This window comes from Calypte anna, chromosome 1 (genome assembly GCF_003957555.1).
Source record: "Calypte anna isolate BGI_N300 chromosome 1, bCalAnn1_v1.p, whole genome shotgun sequence".
Classification (NCBI taxonomy): domain Eukaryota; kingdom Metazoa; phylum Chordata; class Aves; order Apodiformes; family Trochilidae; genus Calypte; species Calypte anna.
Window position 1 is genome coordinate 112,672,529 of NC_044244.1, and position 20,441 is coordinate 112,692,969.

The window sequence follows — 20,441 nt, forward strand, 5'->3', positions numbered from 1 at the left end:
GTTTTAGACCAAAATATAATAAAAGCAAAATGTATCTGGGAAGGGTTACTTCTGAAGACATAAGGGTCGTACCTTCATCTGTTACATGCACTTTCGCTCTCTTGTACTGTGTATTAAACTTTTAAGAGAAAAATACTGGAGCCACAGCAGGTTTTTGAATCAGACTTTTAATGAAACAGCACACATTTATTCCGTGCTGGGCCAGCTGATTTTACCGAAGTACTATAAAAGAAAATATTTGTCCTGAAATAGAAGTAAATCATTTTAACAGCCATCATTCTATTGTTTAACTGCTGCACTATATACCACCCAGGGAAACTGAAAAGGCTTTGTGTTTTTATGTATACATCAAAGCAATTTTTCTTTATTTGCCATTCAGCAGCAGTTTGATTGGTTTTCTTTGCACTGAAGAAAAAAACCCAAAACAAAACAATAATTCTGCCTCACTGTAAAGAAGATTGATTTCTACAAAAACCTCTTCAGAATTCCTAAGCACCCAACACAGCAGTGGCACAAGCCTGCATTACCTTGGTGCAAAAGCCTTCTAGCACCCTCTCAATCTGACACTGTTGTCCACAGGGTTCAGCCTGTGACAGGCTGAAGGTGCTCAAGAGAGCTCCCTGGTCACTGTTCATGGACTCCTGTTGAAAACCTTTTATCTTTTGGTTGATTTGCAAGAGTAACAACTGCACAAAAGCATATAGAAAGGCTTTCTTGTTTTAATCACTGTCCACATTCATTAAAATGAGGTAGAAATGTATGCTGGCATTTCTGCTGGCCATCTGAGCATCTGCTTCAGGAAGAAGCTACCCAGGTAAGCAAAATACCATGCACCAGTAGTCATTCGATATCAAATGGCTCACGTGACTACTGTCATATTTTTTAAAACTCTGATGAAATAAGAGTTGACATTTTACTTCAATGTTGGCATAACTGCCAGCCCATCTTAATTCCTAGGTGCATTTCATATTTCATATGTGCATCTCAACTTGATTTGCCCAGTTTGCTCAAGATTTAGGTAACATGCTATAGAAACTTCCCATGCTGGAAGGTAATGGTCCAGAAGGGTAGTCTTCTGTATTTCCTCTCATCTAACAGACTACAAATTTGCTTTTGGCTAAAGTTGTATGCTGAAAATATCCTGAATACTCTTTGTTGAAATCACTCTGCCATTTCAAGGCAGAATACTAGCAGAAACTGGGGAACTGAAATGCTGAAAAACAATGGGAGCAGGTGGCAAAAACTAGAAGAATTTAACCACAAACTAAGAGCATCCACTTATAAAATATTAATAAATGCATATGCTAATTCACCAGTTAAACAAAGTGTCTTTTGGAGTTGATCGTATTTTATAGTATGTGCTTATTGAGACAAAAACTGATTAATATTTTCTGTATTAGCTTTAGCTGTTAAAAATGAAGCCAGAATGCACCTGTATTTCAGAAAACGGATCTCAGGCTTTTTACTTTAGTGGGACTTCACATTTTTAGAAAGGACAGAAGATTCCTTTTATCTATGTAGACGTGCAGCTCTTTGCAATAGTATTTTTGAGTTACTCTTTTTACTTCTTCCCCCCCCCCCCAACCCTTCCCTGCCTCTGCAAAGTTTGAAGACTGAAAAAAAGAATGAAGCAACTAAAGGTGGACTGTTTTTTTAAGTTATGGGTGGCCTGAAGCCTGGCACATAAAAAAACCTATAGAATCTCAGTCCCTGTAAATCACAGTGTAGTTAAGCTGAGCATCTCCTGGTCCTGCCCATGTCCTTTTAAAACTCCACCTCAGAGTGGGAGCAGAGGAAATATTTACTTCTAACAGGAATAATGTTTTCCCGAGCCTTAATTAACTCTGTGGACCTCAAAATCTTGTACAGGTATACACAGTCATTTTCAGTAGAGCTGTTGCTAAAGCACCAACAGGAGGACAGAAAGCAGTGATCCATTTTCAGACACAGTCCATGTTTCCACTTCTGTGTTTGTCACCTCTGGCTACCAGACCACAGTTTAAGATACTGAGTTGAACAACCCAAAGAATCATTTACCTTTCCTTGCCAGACTTTCACATGAAAGTGATTTGCTGTCTCTTCACTTACATTTTCCTGTATACATTTCTTTCCTTGTTTTGTTCCAGCTGTTGTGTTCCTCCCTGGTACAGCAAAGGAGCAGGCAGTGAGGGGATGCAGGCTTATCCAGAAGGCTTAGATAATTAGCTCAGACAAGATCACTGGCTTTTTTATGACAAGAGTTGTATAATCTCTGTGCTGTGTGCTTGAGAGACAGGTGTTCAGCAGGTGCAAACAGAGCTTCGTATCTTGGATGTAATCCAGGAACCATGGCAGGACACAGTGGTTTTGAAGTTCAGTGACGACAGAAGGGATTGCTTTTCTTAATCCAAAGACTAGGGTGACAAGCTAACTTTGTATTAGTAGCATAACATGACATAAGCTTTCACTGGCTTTTGTGCCTTCTGGATCCTGTTTTCTGGAATATGGCGGTGCTTGATGAACATTTTTTGCAGGGTTACTTGAAAAATGTTGCATAAAGTGAGTTGATATTGTTTTCTATTTCAACTGAAGTAATCCTTTGCCCTCAGTGAAAGATGAGGATGCAGAAGACCATCTCTACTAAAGAACAAGATTATCACTTTTCTTCAGTTTTTAAATTAACTCTTGTCTTTGCTGCAGTGCTGCCAAGAGTTTTGCAACTTTGTTTGTGAACGTGGATGTCACTTCTGAACCCCACGAGGTCTCTGCCCTTTGGTTTTTGTGGTATGTGAAGCAGTGTGGAGGGACAGCAAGGATATTTGCAACAACCAATGGAGGGCAGGTACAGTCAGCACTCACCTTCTGCAGCTCCTGACAGAACCTGTTTTAACCTCAGTCTTTTGCTTGTTTATTTTATTTCGGAGGGCCAAGTGAGATATCCATCATTTTCAGCCACTAGCACATTGATAACAAGTTGTATTCACTTACACACTAGTCAGGATCTTGCAAAACTTGTGTTGGAGGCTGTTCCCTGTGTTGGCCCAGGAATCAGTAGATTTGTATCAGTTCCTGACTTTGTCTTCTGTTCAGGCTCTGTTAGAACACATACTTGCTTTTCTGCTTTATAAAAGAAAGCATTACTTATTTTTATTTCTGTCCTGAGATTGAAGCAATTAAGCCAAACCACTTCAGAAGCACTTAGAGGTGATGACAATGACTATGCACAGGTGTGTAGAGTGCTCCGAATTAAAATGGAAAATCTATCCCAGAACTGGGTTCCTAAACACACTAGCTCCCACGATTAAAACTGTTACGATTTTAAAATCAGTCTAAATAACATGAACATCCCTCCTTAAAAATGGTCCTGCTCTGAAATGTTTGAAATCTGGTATATTTGGGCTTCACTTAAGTAAAGACTGTTAATGGCCTAACACTTGAGCAATGCAAATTTTACAAATCATATTAAAATAATTATACTTTAGAAATGCAAATTATGTAATAATAACAAAAAATACAAGGAATACATAAAAATGTTAAAATGCATGAATATGCATTGATAAGAAATAATTATACAAGATTTAACTCTACACATTTCGTAAAATATTATTTGAATGCTGTGTTACGTTAGAGGTGATTGGAGTTTAAATTAGGTTTGATTACATACTGCAGGATATGTTTTTGGTGTGAGTTGCATCATTTCTTTATACCTTGTTATTTATTATGAGGATCAGGTCTCTGATTTCTTTGATGCGCAGACCTCTGTGAGTATAAGAGTGAACACAGAGAAAGGTTTAAAAGCTTAAGCACTTTTCAGAAGTCTTGCAGATTCACACTGGTCTGTGGTATCCATTTGGAGACCACATGAGAAGATATTTTCTCATGAGGTTACTGATACTTGTAGTCTTGGCTGGTGGTCAAATAAAGCAAATGTTTGAGGAGTTCACTGAAAGAGAAAAAAATGTAAATATATTTTCCAAGCGAGGCTGCTGAACTTCGATAACAACAGAAGAAGATTTGGTCTGAAATGCCTAGCAAAATGTTTGCCGTGATACATGAATCACTCTGCTGATTCTGCTTTGCTGAGTAGTTGTTTCTCTGTTGTTTCCCATGTTTTAGGAGAGGAAGTTTATTGGGGGCTCTGGCCAGATCAGTGAGAAAATAACGGAGCGCCTGGGAGGCCGGGTGAAGCTGAGGAAGCCAGTTGTGCGCATCGACCAGTCGGGTGAAAATGCCATAGTAGAAACCTTAGATCATGAATTATATGAGGTAATGAAACCTCTAACATTTAAACAGCTGTTTGTGCTGGGATGTCTAAAAAGCCTGTATCTTCTACTTTTTGATTTCTCCAAAATCCTGAACAAAAACGTAGCAGAGATTAAAGTGGCAGCAAATCACGCTTTCTATTTGTCCCCAAGGAATAGCACTGGTAAAGTTTTGAAGTGATGCCTGAAAAGCTAAGTGTATTCAAATTCTTCCTACACTAGCATCTATTCTAGTAGTCAGTTACCTTCCAAATTAATGGACAGTTGTAAGGCAAATACCAAAATGCAGCTTAGTAATAAACTTTCTCTTGGAAACATTTCAGGCCTTGCTTCCAAGTTGTAACAGATGAATCCATTTGGAAGGTAGACAGATGGACTCTTCTAATGTAGAAGATCTTTCCACTGGCTTTTTTAAAAACACTGGGGAAAGAGCAGCTGCCCATCACTGAACTGTTAATACAATGCTTGTTTGTTGTTTAACAACCAGGATTTTGTGATGTTTCAGTTTTGCAATTCTTATTCTAAATGGCAAAGTTGCTTCAGAAGGTGCACCCTGCAGCCTCCCCAGTTGTCTTCCAATATAGAATGTCATTCCATTAGAGCATGTCATTCCAATAATGTCATTCCATTAGAGCAATATACTTCACATGAAGTAGTGTAGAATGTATTTGGCTTATGTATAATTTCTTTTCCAGGGCAAATATGTGATCAGTGCCATTCCTCCAGTTCTTTGTTTGAAGATTCATTTCAATCCACCTTTGCCACCAATGAGAAACCAGCTCATCAACCGAATCCCCATGGGCTCAGTCATCAAGTGCATTGTGTACTATAAGGAAACTTTCTGGAGAAAGAAGGGTATTATGTTTTAATTGAAGGGAATAGCAGTGAAAGAGAGAGGGAAGGAGGTACATGTAATGGAGTAGACTTTGTGTTTAGAGAATGCTGGATCTCATCCACTTCTATGCCATATTTTCCTTTCCCTGTTTGAGAGATACTTCACTTTAGATATCATTTGGGAAATGAGATTGGATGGGAGAATAAAAAGGATGAGGTAGGAGTGAAGGGAGGACTTATATCTGTTGCTTATTGCCTTGGTTGTTCTTTGTTGTCCTCTCCTTTTCCTTCGGTGGCCCCTGGGTGTGAGATGCATCTCTCCCACTGGTACTGTAATCTAAAGGTATAAGTGATTTGTGATGGAGAGAGAACAAACGGAATGCATTATGCATTAGAACATGACAAATGTCATCTGCAAATGACTTCAAGAGTTCTGGATATTGGCATATTCTGGCTATTAGGTTTGGGGTTGCCTGGCAAGAAGTGACTCCTGTTTTGGAGTGGTTTACATTCTGTGCTTTGCTAATACTGCTTTCCTTCTTTTAAGAACAATTAATTCCCTTCAAACTCTTATTTTAAGAAGAATTGTGTTTTCAAAACAATGTACTGATATCTTCTCCTATCTGACATAAGTGTTAAACACGGAAACATTTGTGCTGGAGGCACTTGCATATTGTCAGTATCTGAGAGCAATCCTCTCTCTGTGCAGTTCATAATTACCTTGCTAACTGGGTTGCAGAACAAGTAATTTTTCTATCATGAATTCAACAATAGGAGATTCCTTTACTGATTCTTATTATTGACCTGGAATACTGCGTGCAGCTCTTGAGCCCCCAGTGCAGGAAAGATACAGACCTCCTGGACAGGGTCTAGAGAAGGGCCATGCTCCAAAAGGTTGGAATACCTCTGCTATGAAGACAGGCTTAGAGAGTTGGGGCTTTTCAGCCTGGAGAAGAGAAGCCCTTATAGCAGCCTTCCTGTGCCTGAAGGGGGCCCACAGGAAAGCTGGGGAAGGACTTTTCACCAGAAAGGGTAGTGATGGTTTTAAACTGAAAGAGGGTAGACTTAGGTTAGATATCAGGAAGAAATTCTTCATCATCAGGTTAGTAAGATATTGAAATAGGTTGCCTAGGGAGATTGTTTTTGCCCTCTCCTTGGAGGTGTTCAAGGCCAGGTGGGAAGGGGCCTTGTTCAGCCTGTTCTCACCTGTAGAGGTGTCCTTGCCCATGCAGGGGGGTTGGTTCTTAATGATCTTTGAGGTCCCTTCCAACCCAAACCATTCTATGGTCCTGTGATTTTGGAGAAGCTTGAAAAGGACTGTTAATTTTCAGCACATTTCAGATCTGAATTTTCTCTTCTAGAGATGATGTAGAACTTCTCTTAGCCAAAGAAAAACTACACTGGAAGGGAACTGTGGACTGATCTTTGTCAACTGATGGCCATTGCATTATTTTTTTTTTTCTTCTTCTTTTGTTTTTGTATCTGCCTAGATTAGAATCAGGGAATGATAGAGGGAGGGACCTCTAGTCCAGTACCTTGCTTGAAGCAGGATGAATTTGGATCAGGGTGTTTAGGGTTTTTTCCAGCCATGTTCTAAGTTCACAAGTTCTTGGAATCTCATTCCTCTGTTTGGATACATGGATCCTAACTCCTTTTCCACTTGATGCTTGCCAGGCTATTGTGGTACCATGATCATTGAAGATGAGGATGCTGCAATTGGTTTAACACTTGATGATACGAAGCCTGATGGAAGCTTTCCTGCCTTAATAGGGTAAGAGACAAAGAAAATGGTAATGCCTTTTTATTTTGCATTAGAGGAAACAATTGAAACAGAAAACATGTTACTTTTGAAGGGAAATACTTCAAAATACTTACAGGGTTGAGTTTCTCAGTGTGTGGTGAATATGTTCTGTGAACTTTCAAAAAAATTCTCTCTACTAATTAAAATTGCTAATTAAAAAAGAAATCCTGTTTTTCCTCTCTCTCATTTTCTGTGGCAAAATACAAAACTGGAGAAGCAGAAAGGAAGGAAAAGAAAAAAGGAAGCATTTGTAGAAATGCAAAGTTATCTCCAAATGTTTTGCCTCCCTTAAACCTTACAGTTCTTTAAATTTAAGTTTGTTTTCCAGAATTGTGATTTGTTCTGTTTTATTAATCAGCCAGAGATTGTGATCAGTTTAGAAAGTTTATTTAGCAATAGCTTTCAGCTTAATCCCAGGCTTCACCTCTTTTTGTTAAATGACTGCATGCACTGCTGTATAGATATAAGGTCACTGGGAAACAGCTCATGCAAATATTCTAACTTGAAACTCAGAATAATTTTTTCTGCACTGTCCTGCAAGCAGCAGGCATAGAATTTAACACTATGGAGGGAGGTTAAATGAGTATTTTGGATAGAGACCCAAAAGCTAATACTTTGAATCAGAAGCATCTCATCATAAGGTACTGGCATTTAAATAATGCAGGAAGTGTAGTAATGTACTGGAAGAAGATTGTGTTCTTCCTTTTTTTACAGCTTCATTCTTGCTCGGAAGTGTAGAAGACTGACAGGTCTCACAAAAGAAGAAAGGTGAGTACAAACACTGGAAATCTGCATGGAATCTGAGTCAAACTTCTATTATAAATGACTAGAGAAGGCAAAAGAAAATCCTAATTTAAAGGAAGTTTAGTTAAAGGAAGTGACTTTGGAACAGTAGAAGCACATGTCACTTTAAGGAAGAAGATCTCTTACTTGTTTTTGGATAAGGACCCCACGGAATTTTCACAAACAGGAAGCAGATGTGGTAGCTAGCCCCTGCACTTTGCACTTTCTCAGGTCCTGGGTTTCATTTTCCAGCAGGGCTGTCCTGCTTACGTGACTTTTGCAAAAGAACTACTCTAAGCTGCTGACTATTAAAGTAGTCTAAGCTACCCTCTCTGGAAAGCATCCAGGACCAGCATCACCCTTCCTCACTGCTACCTCTCTGGCTTATTGCAAGAGCACTGAGAGCCTTGAAAGCTTGTCAGAAGAGGCAGGTTTGGACCCTGTCCTTGATTTTATTTAGTTTTTTGTTCTTTTTCTAACCACCCTGAAGAAGAGGCCTTTCAGTGTCTAACTTAGTACAACCTTGTGCAACCTGCTGTAGTTACTATGAGTGAGACCATGAAGAGGTCAGAAGCTGCCTACAGCTCTCCATTGTCAGTTATAGGGATGGATGCCCTTGAGGCACAGGTGAAGGTCATTTTTGAAGTCTTGTTGAAACCAGCAGCAGTTCTCTTCTGTTTATTACTAAAACAGGATTTACAGAGTAATGAGGTTTTCACACTGTTTCACAGTACCTGATCGAAGTAAAGCTACAAATGGAGAGTGTGGATATGAGGAGACCTTTATTTTGACATGGAGAAAATACATCTGTTCTTAAAGCATGACACAAGTAATGCTGTGTCCAAGTAAACATTTTACAGTAATAGCTAGTCAAACTAGAGAAGATGTAGTCATCTCAGATGAGCATTGCTGGTAGTCTAGCAATCTGTGGATAGTGGATCTAAATGGAGCTATAAGTGTTCCAGTCTTTTCTAGTGAGCCTGGTACCTCAGAACATTTTTTTATGTAGACAGGAACGGCCAAGGCAGCCTTTTTCTCAGCACTCAGGCATTGAAATAGACTTCCAGCAGGGGATTGGCAATAAAAGCAGTGTAGGTATTCTGAAATCCAGTGTGCCCAGCATTTGAAGCAATAATATACACCTAATGGTGTCTTATGCTGTGTATCGATGTACTAGGTACAACTGAGCATTTGCAGTATTTGAGAATGGCTCCTCTTTCTTCGAAGTGAAGGGCTGTCCTGGCTGTTTGCAAGGCATGATGAAGGGAAGGTTACTTGTTACATTCCTTGTTACTTTCCTTCATTCCTTGTTACTTGTACTTGTGGGTTGCTGCTGACTGAAGTATATTCATGCATTTATAAACTCACAACCTAAAAGAGGAAGAATTTTTTTTTTTTGACATATAGAAATATAGTACTTATTCCCTGAGAGCCTTGGGCTATCGGTACTTGCATCTTTGTAGGAATAAACTATATTAGTGCTTTCATTTCTTGACAGCCTAGAAAACCTTTGGATAATATATGAATTTGGGTGACTAGAGATACCTTAAGGATAATCTTGTATTTGTGCTGGTAAAACTAACACTTGTGCAGTACAGGAGTTTGAATGAGTTATTTCTAGTGGTCCAGAGGCTGAGCAATTAGGGTAGATCCCAAAAAGCTGGAACCTCAAGTTCAAGCAGATACTAATACTTGTTCTCTTGAAGCGTGGACATAATAGAGGTGATTTCTTTTCTCTTTGCTTACGCAGAATTCTTCTGTTGCTTTTCTCTTGCAGGAAGATGAGGCTGTGTGAGCTCTACGCAAAAGTTCTGGGATCAGAGGAGGCTTTACATGTAAGCACAAAATCTAAACCCCAGCAGCCCTTGTCCAACTTCTTGAGGTGGGGAAGGGCAGAATGAAACTTGAAATGTAGCAGAGCTCCAGCACAGCAATGCCTGATGTCTTGGGAAAGGTACCTTTTGTTGAAGCACTTGCTGCACCCTCTAGAGGAGTGGGAAGAAGGTTCTGGCAAGTCTTGGGTTGTGCTTGACAGTGAGTTAAATGGCAGATTTGTTCTTCATGGGTGGCATTTGCTGTGCTTGCCACTGTACATCTCAACCATTCTCAAGTGTGACAGGCTTGCCTTTCCCTCTCAGTCTGTTGACCATTATGTTACTTCTCTCTGACTGTCTTCTAAGGTCCATTGTTACCTATGTTTTTCTTTTTGCCTTTCCCTGGAAGTCTCTTCCCTGTAATAGTAAATAACTGTTGGAATTTGTGTCATCTCACACTTAGTTTATGTGATCAATGCCTGTTGATAACATAATTTAACTGGGTTAAAAGATATAGACACCAATCATGAGATTACTTGATTTTAAACCCAGTGTGGTTGCAGAACCACTCAAATGCTAAACTTTGCATTTTAACAGTATATACTTCTATGTCATCTACGTATTACAAGCATCATACAGGTGTACACCAGGGTTTAATTTTTCTTTACATGTCTCAAGTCATAAGTTTGTGCTCAAAGCATAAATTGACATTGATAGATTAAGAGGATTATGTTCTACATTAGCCAGGTTAGTGTGGGTTTTTTTGTTTGTTTGTTTGGGTTTGTTTTTTTTTTTTAAATAGGTAGCAATGTCTAAAATTAAGGCTTATTGTGTCGGATTCATGCTGCATTAAGAGACTTGAATGTTCTTGTTTTGTGAGATGAAGGCATGCAATGAATCATAAGATATTCTTCTCTTCTAGCTCCTCAGTTCTTTTATCATCTTCCTCAGGACTGTGTCTTTTCCTTGAGTGAATTAATCTCTGTTTTACAGCCAGTGCATTATGAAGAGAAGAACTGGTGTGAAGAACAGTATTCTGGGGGCTGCTACACAGCCTACTTCCCACCAGGCATAATGACTCAGTATGGAAGGTACAGTGCCTATTTATAGTGGGCTTCAAAGTAGTAAGATAAAACCAAGTTAATAAATATCCTCAGAAAGGGTTGTAAATCTGTCACTGTTCACTTTAGACCTTTAGGATCACTGGGGAATATTTTAGAGATATTATAACCTTCTACTTGTCTCAGTTGGGCTTTATGATGGATGAGTGTATTATCTATCAGACGGTTTCATTCAATTTGTTACGTGGTAAATGCAGGTAAGTTCTTGGAAAAGGAGTTGGGAAGTTTTCACAGTGAAATCTGTTTACTAAACTGGGTGCTGAGTTTGGTGTTACCATTTCTGTCACATCTTTAGCTGTTGGTTTGGGTTTTTTTGTTTTTTATTTTTCGTTTGGGTTTTTTTTGTGGTTTTTTTTAATGAATACTAGCAGAGAGTTAATTCCTGCCAATACTGACAGTAAATCATGTTTTCTTTGGGCTGTTCCTTTCCTTTTAGAAGCTAAGGCTTACTATAGTAATCAGTGTGTCATTGTATACAGCCATTTCTAACATAAGTTTTTGCATTAATTTAAGAGAAAGAGAAAGGCTTGGTCAAACTGGTGACTGGATTTTAATGCAAAGTTTTTAATGTGATGGTGTAACCCTACTTTTGAAGTATAAGCTTTCACAGTTAATTAGAATTTAGGGCAATAAAGCAGTTGTACTGAAAAGATATGGAGACGTTAGTTTTTTAAAGTAATTTTAATCATAATTATTGCAAATTCTGGCAAAAATAGGGTTAAAAAATCTTTTTTTTAACCTTTTTTTCTTGTTACTTTAGATGTGGTGGGGATGTACTTCAGAATGCTACACTGTACCAGTAATGTGTAGCATTAGTATTTATGACACTGTCTAAAATAATGAGATAGAATAAGCCTCATCTCAAGCTAATTGTCCTTCACACCTGCGAGCACTAGATTCACAACCAGAACAGCATTGCAAAATTTGCAGTGTAAATACATATTTAGGGTGTATGAATACTGGTATGTTTACTATAAGAAAGAAAATGCAACGCAGGCTCCTCCTCCAGCTCAGCCCATCCAAAGTTATTCTCTTTAAGTGCTTGATGCTATTGATGCCACTTTTATTCTAATATTATCCTGAAGATTTTGGTTCTTTTTCCTGATACATCTGATGTGACTTACTGCTTGTCCCCCTCCAGGATTATTCGTCAGCCCGTTGGCAGGATCTATTTTGCTGGCACCGAGACGGCCACAGAGTGGAGTGGGTACATGGAGGGAGCTGTGCAGGCTGGAGAAAGAGCAGCCAGAGAGGTACAGACAGATGCTCAAAATGGGGGGAACTGTCATGTGTCCTCTGGAAAATGAAAGATCTTTTGGTTGGAGGTGAAATGGGAACTAAGTGTTGACAGCTTCAGGTGTTCTGAAATCTCGAAGTAAATCCCTGCAAAGGGCAGAGGTGTCAAAGAGGAGGATGGTTTTGCACTTACATGTGGAATGCTTAGGAAAGGCTCTGGCCACTGGATCAAACTCTTCTCTGTTTCCAGGGATGAAAGCCTTTCTTCTGTTAAAGAAATTCCAAATTTCACCTAGTCATTTTATCCCCCAAACAGGTGTTTTCTTAAGTCATTGCACTAAAAATCATGGCTGTTGGCTTCACTAGGAATGGCTCACTTCTGCAGCTCTGCAGACTAAGCCAGTCCTAAACTGTTTCCAACAATACCATTGACACAATGATGTACCATCAGTACAGCCCTACATGAAGTCATTAAACAAGGATGTAAATGTTTTGCTTCTGAGAAAATGCAAGTACCTCAGATACTTTCCAGGATGTTACAATTTATGGAGCAGTGAAAGAAATTTCATTTCTCTTTTATGAAGTGAAAGAAATGTTGTGGCTAAAAACTACAGTCATAGGACAGAAATTGGCCTGGAAGGGATCTGAAGAGTTCATCTTGTTCATAGCCTCAAAAAACAGGGATCAACTGTTCCTTAACCGTCTCATTTATGAAGGTTATACCTAACCTGTTTCTGAAATCCTCCAGAGGTAGTGTTGCATGACCTCTGTAATAAAAAGGCATTATAGCAAAAGCTCTGCATGCCTCAGCAGAGAAGTTGGCAAGTGAACCTGACTGGTAAAAAATATTGATGTTTTCCTTTCCTCATTCACTTGTGAAATGAAAACAAAATCCTGTTTAAAATCCAAATGCAAGGGTGTTTCTTACTCTCCTGTATTGGAAAGTTGACAGCCCCTGAGTCTTGTTTAGGGTAAAAGTCCATCACAGAAGATGGCAAATCTTGTTAAATCTAGAAATGCCTGGAATAGGAAGAACATTAATGTCACCACTTCGATTTTATTTTAGCATAGAAGTTAAGCTTCCTGTCTTTCATGACTGTCATTTCAGAGAACCTTTGCCATCCTACTTATCTCTGGTGTCTTTGATACTTTAAAGGGTTACTTTTCCATTGTGAAGGTGTCCTTTTTAGACTTCTTTTTCTCTGGCTGAAAGCAATGATCTGTCACCAGTCTATGGATTCTGTTTCTCTTCCTATATTGTAGTAAAGTTTACAAACCAAGCTACTCCTGGCTATATAGGTTGCCCATGCAGTAGGTAGTTTATTCACACCTCACTTTACTATGAGTGTATACTTAACTCCTAGTTGTATTCATATTATTCTATTCTCACAGAACTACTCACATTTTGATATCTCACATGGACTAACTAAGCACAGAGAGATTTTTCTGTTACTATTTCTTCTTTCCACTAGGATGAGTGTCTTACTAAATATCTGACCTCAGAAATTAGTTATAAAAAGATCAAATTTTCTTTAGAATTTGAATACACAGAGATTTCTATGCTTAATTGTTATCTTCAAAATGCCATTAAAAAAAAAAAAAAGTTGGCTCTTTCCCCCTTTTTAGAGGTACTTACTATAAAATCTTATTCTTTTCAGGTACTGTTTGCTATGAGGAAAATCCCAGAGAGTGAAATTTGGAAGCCAGAACCTGAATCAACTGTAAGTCTTTCTGTAGATTTAAAGGATTATTTTCTTTCTGCTGCTTTGCTGCTGAGATAAAATTCTGTTGGCTGTTTTTAATTAAGTTCACTAAGCCAGAGCCACAATAAACTTTCTCTTACTTATGAAAACTGCCCTTGCCTAAATGGGAATATGGTAGAAATTCAGAAAAGGCACCCATCTGACAACTCAGTAACAGGATTGGCAGGATCTGCCCTTTTAAAGTGGTCTGTGAATCCCTTCCATGTGTCTCTTTGATTTCCATGTAGCAGAGCAGACAATTTTTAATGCCCTGTACTTCTTCACAATGTGAACTTCTTCAACCCTGTTTCATTTCTGCTGCAAGAATATCTTAGTTTACATCTTGCCTCTCACAGTGGAGATGTTATCTTGATAATGGATCCTGTCCCCACAGGATGTTCCAGCTTTGCCCATCACTACAACCTTCTGGGAAAGGAACTTGCCATCTGTTCCAGGACTGCTAAAGCTGATTGGATTCTCCACTTTCTTCACTTCTCTGGCTGCAGCGGGGTTATTTGCATACAAAAAGGGACTTCTGGTTCAAAACTGAAAAAGGTGCCAGCACAAAGCCTCACACTTGAGTGGTTCTGTTTTTTTTCAGAGAATTTTTGGCATGTACTTCTCTGTTTCCAAGATCAGATTAAGACTGGGGAAAAGGAGAAAACAGCAGAGAGAAGAGACTGGGGGGGGGGGGGAAGGGATAAAGGATGAGTATATATACTGAGAAGAACCCTTTGAATCCATGCCTATTTCTAGCAGTAACTCTTATGTTGTTGAACTTCTAGGATGCCCTGCCAAGCATTATCACTTTAAGGTTTTTATCCAGATCTCAGAGGTGAAGTGGCAAAATAGCCTATTTTGATGAGATATCCCATTGTTTTTACACTTCTACCTGAACCAGACTCTTCAACCCTAAATGTTCACAGGCACTTCAATCTCCAGATGCAAATACAAGTTCTCTGCCTTTCTGTGTGGTAGACTGGGAAAAGAAATCCATAGCTTTAATTATACACTTCATTCAAATTTCTGGTGAGGATCTGTTCAGGTTTTTTATTTTTCACCCAGATGTCTAAAGCCCAGGCAGCACCTAGGAGGCATCAGGCTTAGTTTATCCACCCAAATTATGCAAGTGTGGCCATATGTTATTAGCACTTTGAGTGGTGTATTTGCCCTACAGTGAGTTAAAGAACAATATTTTTTTTACTGCCTTTCTCAGTGGTTTGGATTTCAGGCTCCTATCTATGTTCACACTGCCTGAAATGTGTCTGAGTTGAGTCCATCCCCTGTCCTCTGCCCAGAAAATGGGCAGGCTTCAGACTACAGCCCATGTGTACAGCAGTATGGCTAATCAGGTTGTTGGACCTTGCTAGAAACGGAGAACCTTTGATAATGTGGTGGTATAGGCATAGCCTTTCAATCCTCTTTTACACTGACAGCCCTTTGTCACCAAGGTCCTCTTTTATCTTGCTAAGATGCTGAAAGGTGGCACAAGAATAAATTAACCTCTACGTACTCTGAGAAGTTTTAAAGCTGTCCATAAAAACTCTTTAAAATATTTTTATTATCTCCTTTCTTTTATTTACTTATTTTTATACTTGGAATACCTTGAGGCTGTCTCTTGCTTGGGAGAGCACAGTGAGTTTGAAACTGTAGAGTAAGCATAAAAAATCCCAAACTTCATCTACCTCCAAACAGTTGCTTCATGCTGAACACAGTTGATGCAGAGCTTTAGTCTCTCCAGACAGCCAGTTTGCTGTGATTAGCACTTCCACTTCTGCCTGCTGTGCTGTGTTGTACTGACCATGTACTTTAGGTAACTAATCAAGGACCTAAATGATGGCGAGATCAAAGAGAAACATGGATAGGTTGGTCACATGCCAGTGCTTCTGCCCTCCTTAGCTTGGTACCTTTCCAATGCTTTAAAAAAGAGAAGGATAAAATCCAACCCCAGACACCAAAACCTTAGAGCCCTACCTGTATTTCTGCTGTTTTATATCTGACCAACACAAAAGAGGAAATCACAGGTATAACTGAGAGCAGGATTTGGTGCACATTAGGTTTGAGAAAAGTTGTGTGTCTAAAATTTTTCGGAGCTGATTTGCTGTACTTTACCCTTCAACCAGTGTCTATTTAAATGTAAACAGTTACACTGCAGTAAAAAAACAGGGAGAGAAGTATAATAAGAATACATGCAACAACTGGTGTGAGCAGATGGTAGAAATGTATCAGCAGTCTCAGGCAGACCTTGTTGGGCTGTTAGCATCTTATCTTGCTTGTGCAGAGTAGTACTTCATTCTCCAAATAGTCCCATGGAAATCCACTAAACTACTTATAAAGCTGTAATACTTGTGAGCTGGGCATCGATTTCTGGTCCTTAGGTTTCATTCTTTTTAAGTTGATGAGCCAGTTCAAAATCTTCTTGTAGCAGCATCTTGGATTTTACCACAAATTAATATCCTCATAACAGCCTTTTAAAATGCATAGGGGGACTTTCAGACATAAAGATCTTTAAGTCAGTAGAAGAGTGCAGCAGTATACGTATGGCCTTTCTCTTTGTATCACACAGAGCACTAATTGGCTGGGACATTTGCCTACCACAGAGTGCTTCTACGTGGCTTTCTCTCCATCTGATTTACTTACTAAATGAATTAGGAACCAAAAGCTGTATGGGGACTGTTTACATTCAGAGCTTTTGCAACTCAGACTATTCTCAGGCCAGAAATAAACACGGCAACCTAAATTAGAGTAGATATTTTTAAAGCCTTGGCCCAATATTTGTCAGTGCTAGACAGTGGATGCATACTTAACATAAAGAAGGGCTGCATTTGCACATGATTTCTCTGCCAAAACTATTTGGAATTCAAGTCTTGCCTCTGCCCTAGAAATACTCTGCAGGTCTCCAAAGGGGAGCAGATCTATGAGACTAATGAGAAAAGATTGGTTTTATTCCTGTCCAAAATTTATCTCTCTCTTCTTTGCTCCTGAATCTGGGAGAGGTTTTCCCAGTCTAACAAGGAAAAGTGGAGAAAATCCAAGGAAAAGAGGTTAGATGTAGTTTGAACTGAACTGAATCATAAACAAAACTTTCATGGTAAATTAAAAAAAAAATAAATGAGTGTAGATAGGGATAAACCATTCCTATATTTAGTTTCAAAGTGAAACAAAAATAGAAAAAACCCCAAAACATCGTAAAGCATTTCTCACGTTATTCTGCTGCTACTAAAAATAATAGCATCTTGGAATCCCAAATTAATTTTGGATCCTCTTATATTTCTAGCCAAATCTGGTGGAGCTAGCAGGTTTGAATTGCAGCATCTGTATTAGCATTCAAAAGTCTCTGTCCTCTTCCTTCCAGACTGCCAAAGCATTAGGAATGGTCTCTTTTGTCTTTACAGATGTGTCTCACTATGATGATGCTGTGGAGATTAAAAAGAAAGGTTTGCTGCTATTTTTTCAACATCTTCCATGCAAAAGGAATACGTGGCACTTTGTTTATGTGGATGCCAGTAGGATGAGAAAATTAACAAATGTAGATAGAGAATCTAGTTACTTCCCTGTGGATAGAGGGAACTGTTAGAACTGGCTTACATTTTTTTAATTCCTTTGTGCCAATCCTTCAAAGAGAGGAATAAAATCTGATTTAACAGGTAACCAGTCATGCTATATTCTTCATTTATTGATCTGTCTGATAAGAAATCTTCTATCATGAAAGTTCCAGCAGTTTATCAGCTTTGTAAAATGTATGATAGGAACAACTGTGGAAATAATTATATTTGTCTCTTACGAACTGATCTGTGTTATCATGCATATTTTGTAAGGCTCTTAAGAGTTTAGAAAAAAAAAAAAAAAGGTTTACTTTCTTGTATACCGTTCTGCTAGTAATGGAAAGGATGTCAGGTCATGGCATGAAAATATGTTTTTAACAAAATTTTTGAAAGCTAATTGTATAAACTATTTGATAGTAACAAGGAAATGCATGATCTGACACAGCACCTTGTCTTTAGCGAGTGCATTATTTTTCTCAGTGCAGATCTTGATTCCAAATAGCACATCTGCTGTCAATACAATACATTACTCACAATTAATTATATGTCTCAGCATTGTTCATTACTGGAACCTAAAGCCTGGAGGAGAAGCTAGGGACATATTTTGAAGTAAACATCCTGTGTCCTCAATGGGAATATCGTTTCACTTCACAGAAGTGGAGAAATTGTTAGTTGGGTTGGTTTTTTTTTCTTTTTTGTGAGACTTGAAAGAAAAGTATTTTTGAGGAAGAAGTAATTGCATGTCCTTCAAAAGTACTTGGATACAAAAGGAAGCCAGGATAAAGTGACAATGGATCTGCCACTGTTATCAGATTAGAAGCAAACCCTCTTAAGTCACAGGTTATGAATGCTCTCAAATAAATCTGACCTGTGTTTAAATGGACAAACACTCCCTCTCCCATCTCCACCATTTTAAGTTTACTTAATCTTACAGTGTGTTCTTCAATAGAGATAAATATGAGATGGCCAAAGCAGTCTTGCTTTCAGAGTATCTCTACAGTCAAATCATTTAGACGTTGTCATAGACTGCCACTTATAATGTGTTGTGTACAGGTCAGTGTTCAGTGATGTCTGCCACTCTTTTTGGAAAAAAAAGAGTGACTTCACTTTGCAGGAATATTTATGCTGTGTGTGTGATGAATTTGTGCCTTTTATAACTGTAGCATTTTCTCAAGTGCCTCTGTGGTGACTGTCTCCCTCTGTTTCCTTCTCAAGTTCCTTTTTCAATAGGCTCTGCAGATATTTTTATCTGACAACTGTAAACTTTTTTAAATGTAATTAGGATCAATAAATATTGTCATGTCATGTTTTCTTTTGTGGAAGCTCCTTCTGACTTGGTTATGATGGTGAGCATTACTTAGTAACACATTTCACACTGAAGCCAGTAAGATGTCTTCAGCTTTTCTCAGTAAAGCAAGGTCTATAAAGAAGAGGGAAAGAAGGATTAAAAAAAACCACAACAAAACACCCAACCAACCGACCAAAATACCCAAAAAAACAAACCCCCCCCCAAAAAAAAAAAAAGCCAAAAACCTCTCCAAAACTCCCCAAAGATCAAACCACATTTGGCAATAGTTCTTCCTAATATGCAGGTGGCTAACTGGCTTACATTTAGGAATTATTTTTTGATTGCTCTAGGTGGATTTTGAGTGTCCCCATCATGAACTTATCTCTCTTGCAGCACCATGATTACCAGAACATGTATGGGCAGGGACATGTTTTATAGCTGCTCATGAGTCAAGGGCTGTAACAGAACATGGGAAGAAACAGACCAAATACTGTGTGATGTAAACAAAACAAAAAAAAAGCTGGAATAAAAGAGGTAAAAATTAATTTCATTCAGCCTTAATTTCATTCAGCAGCTCCATGTCAGTGCTAGAGAGATAATGTAACTGAGGAACAAATTCAGCTTTGGGAAAGGACTTGTGTTTCACAAAAATATAGTATATGAATACTAGAAAAAGCATAACCATCCATGTGAAAAATGCGTCAAAAGCTTGCAGTGCTCTTTGTACAGGCTTAACTTTCAGTATTACTTACAAGTTGTAAAGGAGCACAAATATCATGAAAGCAAATATCTTCAGTTAATCCTTTGCATGCTCTCTAAAGCCTCCTTCCACTAAGAAATGTATCAGAACCAGCAATGCATTTCACAGGCCCTCAAAGTACCTTAGAAATGGTTATGATTCAAACATAGCTGCCTTGGGTCATATTTGAACTACTTCTTTAACCCTTTGTTCAGACATATTCTGTGGCTTCCCAAAAGGATTTACTGAATAATTATTATTAATTCTTGTTGTTATTATTTTGTTATTTATTTACTTATCTACAAAGCTTTCAGTGTGCATGTCAAAGAGACTATGTTAGGTCTTCATTATTTCCAGCATTCAGTGTGCAGAAATATTGTTTGGATAGATTAGTGCAGGAAAAATGCATTTTGCAGAACACCTATACTATATACTGGTACAGTTTACTGACAAAACAAATAAAAAATCACACTCATTGTTCAGGAGAGGATAGATCAGCTATGTTTTTGCAAATCATTTGGCTAAGTCATACAGAACTCACTTCTAGTATGACAACAGACAACAGGATTATTTTAAGTTCTCACCTAGGACAGTTATACCAATCTACTCATCTGAAGAAAACCCCAAAATGTCTGAGGGACTGATGAGTTTTGCATTCTGCCTTCAGGCAGGATGAACTCCCCGTGGGCCTGTAGAGCTGCTTCAGAAAAAAACAAGAATGAAAGACAAAACTGGCCTGAAATTTTCTGGGATGAAGATACAGTTTGGTATCTATTGGAAACAAAGGGAGGTTTGCTGTTTAATTTAGACTAATGCATTAGGGACCGAGTTTTTGCCACCTTTTTGAGGTGCTTCCATCACCGAGGCTGCTGAGACAGTTCCTGTCTGTCTGATCCTCTGTGTGGTGAGTGGGGAAAGAGGGTCTTCTCCTCTGGTGACTCAGCCTGTGTGGGACTGGAGGAATCCTACAGACATATCCTTCTCTCTTGCTGTCTGTGTGGAAGGAAACCTAAATGGGTGGGGTTTCTAACATCAGTGTCTTATTTATGTGCTTCAAATACATGGGGTGAACTCAGGAGGAGATATTTTATGTCTAATGCTTGTTTTTCACTTCTTCTGCAAAGATACTAATAACGAGGTTAGATGTTTTCAAAGAACACATGATATTTACCCACCTAGAGGGTGATTCAGGAGCTGAAACACAGTTGGCTTGTACTTTTCAGACATCTGAAGGCATCTTGTACAACCTCCATCTGATGCTTCAAAAGGCAGCAGCTCTTCCAGGGGCCATATGTGC

At 38.7% G+C, this 20,441-nt stretch overlaps 1 protein-coding gene across 2 annotated transcripts in view; it reads left to right on the plus strand.

The window, feature by feature from the left end:
- The window catches only part of LOC103534410 (amine oxidase [flavin-containing] B), a 52,152-nt gene extending 33,727 nt beyond the window's left edge, over positions 1–18,425 (plus strand). The window contains exons 6-16 of one of the 2 annotated variants that reach the window (XM_030451426.1): positions 2,680–2,821; positions 4,096–4,245; positions 4,937–5,096; positions 6,750–6,846; positions 7,591–7,644; positions 9,437–9,494; positions 10,467–10,564; positions 11,736–11,847; positions 13,489–13,551; positions 13,967–14,127; positions 16,968–18,425. In XM_030451426.1, the coding sequence (XP_030307286.1) occupies positions 2,680–2,821; positions 4,096–4,245; positions 4,937–5,096; positions 6,750–6,846; positions 7,591–7,644; positions 9,437–9,494; positions 10,467–10,564; positions 11,736–11,847; positions 13,489–13,551; positions 13,967–14,122 (1,090 nt within the window). In that variant the 3' untranslated portion in view covers positions 14,123–14,127; positions 16,968–18,425. Of the gene's footprint in view, positions 1–2,679; positions 2,822–4,095; positions 4,246–4,936; positions 5,097–6,749; positions 6,847–7,590; positions 7,645–9,436; positions 9,495–10,466; positions 10,565–11,735; positions 11,848–13,488; positions 13,552–13,966 lie in introns of both variants that reach the window. The other variant, XM_030451419.1, reaches the window with a different exon arrangement.
- The last annotated feature ends 2,016 nt before the right edge of the window (positions 18,426–20,441 follow it).